Source organism: Planococcus citri, chromosome 2 (genome assembly GCF_950023065.1).
Source record: "Planococcus citri chromosome 2, ihPlaCitr1.1, whole genome shotgun sequence".
Lineage (NCBI taxonomy): Eukaryota > Metazoa > Arthropoda > Insecta > Hemiptera > Pseudococcidae > Planococcus > Planococcus citri.
Genome location: NC_088678.1, coordinates 32785300 through 32796518, shown reverse-complemented (window position 1 = coordinate 32796518; position 11219 = coordinate 32785300). Strand labels below are relative to the sequence as shown.

The following is an 11219-nucleotide window of genomic DNA, read 5'->3' as shown; positions in this document are numbered from 1 at the left end:
ATATGTGCTTAATACATATAATGAGCATTGAGAGTATGTTATTTTACAAATGAGGTAAAAATTAAGAAGGGAAACATATTACAACGATAGGTACCCAATTGCTTCTCTATCGATACCACGAATGTAATAGCATTACAAATGAGTAGATATTAAATAACAATCGATCAGAAAATGTATTTATGATAACCGAAATTTTACGGTTCAAGTGCTTGAAATGAATAATTTAAACTGATAAAGATACTCAATTACACACAGTTGTTCATTTATATCATGGGCACTTTTTTCAATTTCTCTCTGAAGTGTTTTGTATGTTCAATGAAGATATCCAACTTATCAAGTAAGCACTTGACTTTGGAGTTTAAATTTACAAATACTGTGTTAGCTGTCTGTAATTTAAAGAAAAAAAAACTTAAATGACAAATATTATGTGTACACTATCTATACTTAGCTTAACAAAATTTAAAGATAAGCTCTACATATAAGAAATTTTCAGCCTTACAAACCTTGTACTTAGGTAGGTGTGATATTGTTTTCTTTCAACTACATAGGTGTAAATTAATTTGTCAGTTTCAAGATTTGAAGGAGTGAAATTACTCAATATTAAAACACACGAGAGTTTTTACGATTATGTTCTACGAGTAGTTTCTTTGACCTTCAACTTGAATAAAATTGCCTTCGCCTTGCTCGTGTTACTACATTCGTTCGAAATGTCTATGTTCTCTATTCAATGCCAAAGTTGAAGGACCTACGTATAGAGTTTTGAGATTCACATGCTCCATGGTTGGTTCAATTTTTTAATGACCGAAATATAATTTAGTTCATTTTCGATATTGAACCAGTTCATTATATTCACGTAAATTTTGTCCATTTAGCAAAAAAATTTGAAGAAGAAGTTGAAACTCGGGAACCTATTTACATTTGTGACCTTTTAAATATGATTGCATCTGAGGTCAGAAGAAAAGGTCGATGGCTTAAAAAATGAAATTTTGGTAACTAAGTACTTGAATTTTTTCTAAAGTTGACTAGACTCACTTCCAAAGTAATTCAACTTCTCTACCAAACGGACACTTAAGCAAGCTCATTTTTTGATTTCTTTTTGAAATACTCTTCCTGAACTTCATTCAAAGTCTTGCCTTTGGTTTCGGGTAAAACAAACACACTAAATAAAGCTGTAAGTAATGCAGAAACTGAAAACGTCCACATTACCCCAGATGCTCCAAATTCCGCCAGAAACCACGGTGTAATTTTATACAAAAATGACCAGTACAGGTAAGCCACTGCTCCATATACCCCATTGAGAACTCCACGAACTTCATTAGGGAATAATTCGCCAGCTATGGTGAAGCTAATGGGAAGAACTCCGATACCACATGATATTACATACGTGCACAATGCTACAATTACTACCCAGGGGAACGGTTTCTCGTCATACGATTCAGAAAAACTTTGGTAGATTGGAATGGCTGCTGCACAAATCGACATACCGATTGCTGATATGGTCAGAGTAGGTTTGCGATTGAATTTATACATAACGTAAGGTGTGATGAATCCGGCCACTGAGCTGGCCACCGAGTACATCAAAGCGACATCTGTACTGGCGTAAGGAATATGCAGACGATCGACTATCATAATGATGAATAAGGTCATCGTTGAGTATCCAGTATGTTGTTGCAAGATGAACAAGACAAAAGCGATGGAAAATTGTTTCCATGCCAAGAAACAATTCTTAATGGTTTCGCTGAGCTTGGTTTTTGCCTGAGATGACGTGTAGTTTTCCATGTCTTCTATTTCCGGTTTGATCGCGTCTCGATTTTGACCTCTGATCGAAATCAAAGTATTGATCGATTCGTCCTTACGTCCTTTCAAATATAGCCATGTAGGAGATTCAGGTAATATGAAAGTCAGCACGAGGGAGAGTGCTGTGACAGCGATGAAAATCATCGAAACAATCGACCAATTCATAAAATACATCAGAATGTTGCAAAGTAATACTCCGAGGCAGAAAATGATCTCGACTGAGCCCAATAATGCTCCACGGTGATCAGCTGTTGATATTTCAGATATGTATGTCGAGGTGCTAAACGACATTCCTGTGAATAACATGCTTAGGTATAGTACATATTTAGCAGATTCTTTAATTATCAGAAAGTGGATTGAATGGTGTTTCAAATGTGTACCTGTGCCAATACTTTGTATCAGAGCTGCCATGTAGATCATAGAAACATTTTTGGCGAAAGCCAACATTACCCAGGATACGAGAAATGGTACGAATACACATTGTACGCTCAACTTTCTTCCATATGCGTCCATTATTATACCTGCGGACATGCATCCCACTGGACTAAGTAAGTTGATGTATGCAGCTAAAAAAAAATGCTTCAAATCAGTACACTGTTTGGGACTTGAATAGGAGTATAAATATATAAGTAAGTAGGCACAATTGGCCAAAATTTTACCTATCCATGATTTTTCCTCATCGTTAACAGTAATAGTAGAGTTTGCTGCATCCAGTTGGTGAAATAAAAATGATGGATAACTTCGACTGATACCATGAAATAAATACGTTGAAAGTATAATGCATGAATACAGAACCTGCAATCAAAGGGACATCATTGAATTGAATGTCAAATTAAACAAAATAAACACGTATTATTTGTAGGTATCTCACGATCAGATGGACTGAAAAAAAATAATTGTGAAAACTTCTCGGGTAATTTCTCTCATAATGAACGAGAGAGAAACCTGAATTGAAAGAAAAATGTCTAGTTCTGATTTCAAAAAATCAGATTATATCCAAAAAGACGATCTTAAAAAAGTTTCACCGCTGAAATTTTATTTTTTCAATTTTTTTGATTTTTGAACACTTTAATTTGTCTCAATGAATAGGATATCCATAAAAATTTGATCAAATTGAGATGAAGAACTAAAATTATGCTGAATGCTCCATTTTAAACTTCACAAATCGAGTTTTGTTACTCTCAGAAATCATTCAAAATTAAATTTTTTGCTTTTCAGGTCAATTTTTGAGTTGAACATTATTTAGGCTATCTATTACCAAAAATCTTATCGGAAAAATCCAATTTGAAATACCATTGAGTTCGGTGTTTGAGGAACCAAAATAATGAATGGGGAATTGTTTCTGGATTGATCGTTTGTGACTCCTGAATTCCAGTTGTGCCATTTTTATGGAATTTTCCAAAATCTGGAAATCTCAATATTTTCTTGAACGTATCAAAATGACTCATGTATGTAGTTACAGTTTAAAATGAAATGTTTTCCAAATTTTTCTTCTAACTTTAATAAAGTCCAATTTGAATTTTTAAAAAGTTACTGAAATTCAAAATATTAAATTTAGCTTCCAAGAAGATTATGCCTACGAGTAATGCATTTTTTGATTTTTCTTTTAATTTAATTCAAAATGTTTGCTGTCAGTTTCGACATATCTCTCAAGAAATTTAATTTGTATATTTTAGAACTGATCAAATCGACATTCGGAAAATATGAACTTCTTCAGGGTTGTCGATTGTTTCTTCCATCTCTTGAGATGAGAGCAGTAGATATTTATTTCAAGAAGCTACCAGTGACTCAGCGAGCCCATTTTTGGGGAGAAGAATGTTATGGTCTCTTTATTTAAAATTTTATTCACAAGTACGTAGTTGTTATTTTTCAAAAAAAAAAAATGAAATTTGAGATTTTGAAAAATAAATTCACTGAAGTGGGTTTGACGTTACTTTTTAAATTATTTTTCTAAAAATTGAACGAATCATTCAAACTGAATTCAAATTTGAAAAAAAATTATATTCCTTCACTCTTTATTATTTTCATTTGTCTTTTTTTTTTTTTTTTTTTGCATTTTTTAGGCAGGTGGATAAATTTTGTTTTTCTTCATCTTCTTTCATTTATTTAAGTATATAAGATGTGTCCATTTTTTCTTTAGAAGTACGAAATCGTTGACGTAGGTAGGCCTAAATCAATAATTGAGTCCCAACCGAAAAACATATTTTGCAAGTTGAAGTAAGTACTTTAGTTAGGTACTTCTCTTTTGGAGCAAAATTAAAAACAAAGCAATTAACTTTGAACAATGCTATTTTTAAAATTTCTTTTTCAAATCAACATTTCATTTCATTTTTTCTATTTTAGTGCAATTTTTTCCTGCAATAAATGGCCATCCAATTTGGCTCCTAATATAATGTTCAAATTGTTTGTGTTTCTTTTTTTTCATATTCCATTTTAATCACGTAATTTGAGTAACCTTTAAGCTAATCATGCGAAACATCCTTTGAAGATATTTTTCACGTTGTTAGAAAACAAAATACCCAATAAAAATTGACATACCTCATTGATAATTCCTTTTCGAAAAAATTTTACAGGCATTTTCGACACTGCCTTCGGTTCCACTATCATTCACGATCAAAATTAGATTGGTAAAATGAAGTAAGTAGGTACCTATCTATATAGGTACTCTATAAGTTGTTATTATATAAAATTTAATCTTATCGCGATACACATAATCTTTTTTCAAAAAATAAACCACCTTTTTGCAAGAACTTATTGTTATACAATTATCTACGCTGTAAAATTTCCAACAATTTGTACAATGTTATGTCAAATTAAAATGAGCATATTGGTGGGGTGTAGAGCGAAATAGCGCCATGAACGATGATCTTGAACAATATTTGCGTTGATGGGTCGAATTGAACAGTAATTAATATTGCAGTGTTTACTGAGCTATTTACAAAGCTATCTAATAAACAGAGGCATCAATTCATCAAGAAAGATGTATATAGGTATACTTGTTATCGTTTTGCCCGTGCTTGGCTTCTGTAGGTGTCATCTTTATCAGTTGAATAATAAATAAGGTGTGACTCAGTGAGAAGGTGTAAATTTGAAGAAATCGATCGGTAAATTAATTTTATTGAGTACTTTAGGGTAAATTAAGAAAAACGAGATAGGTAGCTGTACAAGACTTTGGACTTTATAATAGTGAACGATTTGAATTTCTATATCTTTCTAGACCAGGACTGGTTCATTTTTAAGGAGACAAGACAAGTTTTTGACGTCCATTTATGGGTTTTAAAAAAAAAAAACTAAAAATTATCCACAAAGTGGGATTTTTTATTTTTTACTAAAAATTAAGAAATTCGGTTTTTTTTACCCGGAAACTTGACCTAACTCAACAAATTCTTGTACAGAAAGTCAAATTATATCGAAATATAAAAATTTTTAAATGATCACGATTTTTTTATATCCGTTACTCACTTTTGGAGTACTGTTTTTCCACGGTTAGTAGGTGCTGAATTTCAGTTGGACCCTTCTAATTTGTTAAAAGCTATATGTGGATCTGCCTTCATTTTCGTTTCTTTGAATCTTGGAATCTATGCTACGCTCATAAGATATTTGAACCCAGTCTCCAAAATGTTGAATATATATATAAAAAAAATCAAATGATACAGAAATTCAGTCTTAATAGTTTTATTTAAGGGAATTCTCATCACAGAAGTAAGAATTTGAAAAAATATATATATAGCAATAAAATAATGATAAGAAAGCTCTATTCTACACCAAAACGAAATCACTTGATTTTTATCCTCGTTATCGCTTCTTTTTGAAATATTTCTCCTGCACCTCGTTCAAAGTCTTACCTTTAGTTTCTGGTAAAATAAACACGCTGAACAATGCAGTCAACATAGAGAACCCAGAAAACGTCCACATTACCCCAGACGCTCCAAAAGCGGTCAAATACCAAGGTGAGATTTTATACAACAATGAACAGTAGAAATATGCGATCGCTCCTTGCACACCATTCATTACACCTCGAACTTCATTTGGAAATAATTCCCCAGCTATGGTGAAGCCTACCGGAAGAACTCCGATACTACAAGATATTACATACAAGCATAAAGCTACTGGAATAATCCAAGAGAATGGTTTCTCATCGTATGACTCGAAGAAATGCTGATAGATTGGTACAACTGCAGCACAAACTGACATTCCGATTGCAGATATGGCCAAAGTAGGTTTACGATTGAATTTATACATAACATACGGTGTTATAAAACCTGCAATAGAGCAAGTAACCGAATACAAGAGAGCGACGTCTGTGCTTCGGTAAGGAATATGTAGACGATCGACTATCATAATGATGAACATGGTCAATATAGCATATCCTGTGTTTTGCTGCAGGATGAACATAGTCAACACGATGAAAAATTGTCTCCACGAACGTAGGAAGTTTTTGATTGTTTGGGTGAGTTTGGTTTTTACGTGAGATGACATGTAATTCTCCATGTCATCTATTTCAGTTTTGATTGAGTCTCGATCTTGACATCTAATTGCAGTCAAAGTATCGATAGCTTCTTCCTTACGTCCTTTCAAGTATAACCATGTGGGAGATTCTGGTAGTATTAAAGTCATCAGAAGAGTGGCTGCTGATACGACGGTGAAGATCAGAGAAACCGTTGACCATTTTAAATAGTACATGAGGAGATTGCAGAGTAGAATACCTAAATTGAAAAGTATTTCGATTGTGCCTAGCAGTGCTCCTCGGTGATCAGCTGTTGATATTTCTGATACGTAGATTGAGGTACCATAGGACATTCCTGTAATAAATAAATAAATAAATAAATATGTAAATGAAGCTTTCAAATGCTGAAGTTCTTATAGTATCTGTGAATTTGAGCCTAGGTACATATGTACTTATATTAGATTTGGATTTTCAAAAACCAATTACTTTCCTTCAAATGGACGATAAGGCAACCTATTCAGAGTATGAGTATATGTGCTTGCTAATTGCCTACCCTAGCTCTCAAAATGAAAAGTCGAGAACTAAATTATGAAAAAATTGTGCATAATTAATTTGGTAATGAAGTAGATCTCCTTCACGTATTGATTCACATTAGTACATACCTACCTACTTACGTCTTTACTGAAATTTACTTATTCGTGCAGATTTGAAAGCGTTTTTGGTGATCTATAATTTTCAAATCAGTACTTGAAACCCTAGAACTACTCTAAATTGCCTTCAGTTGGTGTATAGGGCTGAAAATGTGGTACATAGTGCATAATTTTAGCCGTCTAGATTAGTCAGGTACCTATGAAAAATTTTGCGAGAATTAAAAAAAAATACTACAGATTCCAAAATTGCTCCAAAGGTCCAAAACCATTGCCAATCGATTTTGGAAGGTTGAAAATACGTAGAATACGTTCACACTAGACTAAATGTAAGCTTTTTTTAGATCAATGAAGGAAAATATTGATTTTCATCACCTTTGCTTTGTTGATTTTTAAACATTCTCCAAAATTTGAAAAATAAACTTAGCTTGTAAAATGTTGACCGGTGGGGTATTTTTGCATTTTCTTTCAATTTCGTTTCATTTATGTAAGTATTTTTTTAAAACAAACTGAAAATGATTAACAAGGTGGAATAGTTTTTTTAAAAAGAGAGTAAGTATGCCTTCCGCCCCTTTAATTCTGAAAGATTATTCATACTTTTTACTCTGAATGGGTTTTATGGTGTTTACTCACAAGTCACAGTCCTTGGTTTGAAGAGATACATGGTGTCCTACTTCAAAATAAAGCTCCTTTCACCTGTAACATAGGCAGCCCATCCTGAGTACAAATATGTATCTTTGTCTAGCCTGAATTTTTGTTTTCGATTTTTTTGGACAATTTTGACTTTGCTTTACACGAGAACTGTCCATCTTGATTAATTGAAAAGTCACCAGTGCTTCGATTCTAAAAAATTACTTCCATAAAAAATTCCAAATTTTTTCCCCTTGAAAATTGGCCAAAACTAAACTCCTGGGAACTTCTGTAAATAAGCACGCTTTTCTCCATACTTATTGGGTAGTATGTGTTTCATGCATTTTGCTAATTTTTTAAGAGGAAAAAAATTCTGAATTTTTTTGGAAGTGATTTCTTAGAACTTAAAAGGTAGTGACTTTTTTTTTTTTTTAAGAAACAGTAATGATAATAATGATGCATAAAGAGGACAATTATCTAAGAGTTGAAAAATAAAATAATAATAATCCTGTTTTGAACACTTTATTCCCAGATTGTTTAGTCTTTCCTGATTAACTAAACACAATGCTGGACCACATAGAAAGCGCCTCTCATATCAAGTAACAAGGTTCTTGGCTGGCAAAAGGTCAAAATTGCCTTGCAAAATTGAAAACAAAAATTTTTTACCCAAGTAGAGCTAAGCTCCTTCAAATCCCTGGCTAGGCAAACATGCATACTTGTGCCCAGAATGGGTTGTCTATTTTACTTAGGAAAGGGGCCTATTCTGTGCCAGGACATCCTGTATAAATACCCTATAAGTATGTATATTTGTACTATTTAGACTTTATTCATTTAATGACGGTGACTTCTTGTTGCAATAAATGAGTAGGTATGTGTCTGGAATGATGAACAACAACAAATCAGAAAATTTTAAATTGTTTTGACTTTCTTAAATGTTATTCAATGATACGTGTTGAAATTAAGATACAGGCTACGATTTGATTGCTTTTTTAGTAACCTATCTCACTTCTATTACAATGTAGTTTCCGAAAAAAAAGCATACCTCTACCAGCTTATTAGCTAGGTAGGTAGTAGGACGTAGGTATATACCTACTTTTGTTAATTGCTTACCTACGCTAATACTTTGTATCAAGGTCGCTGCATAAAACATGGAAACATTCTTAGCAAAAGCTATCATTAACCATGAAATGATAAATGGTATGAATATCACTTGTACGCTGATCTTTCTCCCGAAAGTGTCCATCATAATCCCAACAATGAAACATCCCAATGGACTCAGTAAGTTTATAAAGGCGGCTGCAAAAATTGAATTGTAAGGTGAGTAAAAAAGAAGAACAATATTTATACTTGTACATATGTATACGAATATATTGAACTTTTCTTGTTAGGTACCAAGTCAGAAATTCAACTTGAAATATTGAATTTCACCATAAGAATTCAATTTTTATGTTCAAAAATAAATCTTTCCTCCAAAGAGAAGAGAGGGGGCTTCATTGTCGAATACCAATACCGTGATATTATTATGTTGGTAGGAAAAGATAACAATACTACCTATCCATGATTTTTGCTCGTCATTGACAGCAATGGAAGAGCCTGGTGAATCGAGTTGATGAAATAAAAACGCCAAGTAGCTTCGGTTTACACCATTTAGCAAATACGTTGAGAGAATCACACACGAATAAACTACCTGAAAGCAAATAATGAACAAAATTGCAACTCAACCGTAGGTACAATAAAATTACCTCTTTCTTGAAAATATCATTTTAACGTACCTCTTTTATTAGCCCACTTTGAATAAATTTTCCGATCATTTTATAATTTTCACTTCACTGCATTCACTGCGAATAAAATACAAAATCGAAATAAAATGACTTAGTTTAGTTATTGAAGCTCATTGAAATTTAATCTTATCATTTTATCCTTCTTTGGGAGACACAAACACGCCATTGTTTGCACGTTTTTTTGTGGCCAACTTTAAATTTACAGTTTGCGAATGTTCAGTCTCGTGATGTGCAGATGTACCATCAAAAATATCAATGTCATTAAAATGAGTGTAAAATTATTGTGACGTCATAAACGATATTTTCACACATTGTTCATATTACTATTAGGCAAATTGAGCGATAATTTATTGTCTTTTTGGACTGTTCTTATTGAAGGGAGGAAGCTGCCAAAAATTGATCTACCTAATTGAGGAACTTTGGTTCTAATTGAGAAGTTTTCAATGAATGTGCTTATTGCCATACGGTAATCTATGCTGGAAAATTGGAAAGAATTTTAGACGAGTGGAAAAATAAGGAATTTCTTAGCTTGAATTTTGAAAAATTTTCAATCTATTAAAAGCTGACTTTTTTTAGTCTATACTTATGCTCTTTTTAAAATAGATCTACTTTTCTTGAAATATTATCAAAACATACCCAATTGATTGCTGTAGACACCAATTCATTTGTATACTACACTTACTATACTCTACTAGTACATATTTGTTTTTCGTATTTATGACGTCCAGTCAAAAGAGGTAGTAGGCAACATGTTTAACACTCCTGTTGAAAATGTAGTTTGACATGGGTAAACAATGCTCGTCGGTTCTTTTATTGAAAGAAAATCGCTGTGAACAGAAATCAGATCAAATATACTCTAGAGTTACTACTAAAGAATGAACATTACAAATTGTACTGTTGGTATCTCATACGAATACATACATACCTTGTGTCTGAAACGTTTAAATTCCACATACTCGACATTTCAAAGTTGGAAAAAGAAAATAGGTCAACGTGAAGATTTTCTTCTCAGGATTCTCGCGTATAAACAATAAATATCCATAGTTACGTGTTATGTGGATAGGTATACTAAAAATTAACCTCGACGAATTTTCGCAAAATGCTACAAGCGTTTCTAAGCGTTTTTGTTTTATCTTATCAACGAACACGTTAGCTACAAGTGATGCAAAGAAAGTTTTCGAGACGCGTGGTGTTAGTTAGAAGTACCCACTGTAGGTAATTTTTAGAACTCTCGTAATCTTGGTAATTTTTTTACACGTATAAATTCGTTTAGGATCAATTATTTGATAGTGTCGGATTCGTAGATTTTACGTAGGTCATCGCTCTAAATATACCTACCGAATTAAATGCAACCTTTTACTTTCTAAAGTGCTTGGTAACTAAATAGGTAATAAATGTGTGGGTAATTTATAAGATAGGGATTTGCAGTTGATGACGCTTGGGATGAAAAAATACGTCCAGTATTTTTTTGTGTGTGTAAGTTTGCCATTTTGTGAGCAGAGAGGCCCGGTTTCATCTTTTGTACAAAAATGCTGCTTTTAACTTACGTATACCTATAGTATGTGGTCTAGATTTGATTGAGGAACTTACGGAATTGATTGGCCAACTCCCCTATAGATAATTGATATTTCAATAGATAAGAACCATCGTCTACCTTTAAAGTTGTACGTAGGTAGCTTTGACTTTCTCAACGCAGAATGTAAGCATAGCCTATATGATTTCAACCCTCGTAACTAATTTTCAAAATGATGACTACCGTATAACTTGAATAGCCATTGGGTACACTTCACAGTCAATACAGGGATTCTAATAATGATTAATTATTGCACCCCTGCGTTATCGACGAGACCTGACGCTGCGTGCAATTAGCTTAAGCATTTGAAAATAGTTCAAGTATAAGTAGATCAATATTGCGAA

At 32.9% G+C, this 11219-nt stretch overlaps 2 protein-coding genes across 3 annotated transcripts; both read right to left on the bottom strand.

Moving 5' to 3' along the window:
* Nucleotides 1-3: 3 nt before the first annotated feature.
* On the bottom strand, nt 4-4629 carry LOC135835454 (facilitated trehalose transporter Tret1-like). Its single transcript, XM_065349716.1, has 4 exons — nt 4336-4629; nt 2457-2592; nt 2178-2363; nt 4-2090 (listed from the first exon to the last, which is right to left on the bottom strand). Exons 1-4 carry the CDS (start codon nt 4402-4404, stop codon nt 1069-1071), a joined length of 1413 nt encoding a protein of 470 aa, XP_065205788.1. The 5' UTR covers nt 4405-4629; the 3' UTR covers nt 4-1068.
* Nucleotides 4630-5456: 827 nt separating this feature from the next.
* LOC135835453 (facilitated trehalose transporter Tret1-like) lies at nt 5457-10518 on the bottom strand. Of its 2 annotated transcripts, none has more exons than XM_065349714.1 (6): nt 10228-10518; nt 9939-10129; nt 9294-9359; nt 9073-9208; nt 8632-8817; nt 5457-6599 (listed from the first exon to the last, which is right to left on the bottom strand). In XM_065349714.1, the coding sequence occupies exons 3-6, from the start codon at nt 9330-9332 to the stop codon at nt 5593-5595; spliced, it is 1368 nt and encodes a 455-aa protein (XP_065205786.1). In that variant the 5' UTR covers nt 9333-9359; nt 9939-10129; nt 10228-10518; the 3' UTR covers nt 5457-5592. The 2 variants fall into 2 exon arrangements, with proteins under 2 accessions (XP_065205786.1, XP_065205787.1); XM_065349715.1 differs by having other exon boundaries at nt 9985-10129.
* Nucleotides 10519-11219: the final 701 nt, after the last annotated feature.

What these genes read in the sequence shown, in the direction of transcription:
- LOC135835454 (XM_065349716.1), bottom strand. Translation starts at nt 4,404, where the DNA reads ATGATAGTGGAACCGAAGGCAGTGTCGAAAATGCCTGTAAAATTTTTT. An exon ending in GAAAAGGAATTATCAATGAG is followed by an intron (nt 2,593 to 4,335) that starts GTATGTCAATTT and finishes CTTTGATTGCAG; the next exon opens with GTTCTGTATTCATGCATTAT. An exon ending in TGAGGAAAAATCATGGATAG is followed by an intron (nt 2,364 to 2,456) that starts GTAAAATTTTGG and finishes ATTTTTTTTTAG; the next exon opens with CTGCATACATCAACTTACTT.
- LOC135835453 (XM_065349714.1), bottom strand. Translation starts at nt 9,332, where the DNA reads ATGATCGGAAAATTTATTCAAAGTGGGCTAATAAAAGAG. An exon ending in CGAGCAAAAATCATGGATAG is followed by an intron (nt 8,818 to 9,072) that starts GTAGTATTGTTA and finishes CAATTTTTGCAG; the next exon opens with CCGCCTTTATAAACTTACTG. An exon ending in GATACAAAGTATTAGCGTAG is followed by an intron (nt 6,600 to 8,631) that starts GTAAGCAATTAA and finishes TATTTATTACAG; the next exon opens with GAATGTCCTATGGTACCTCA.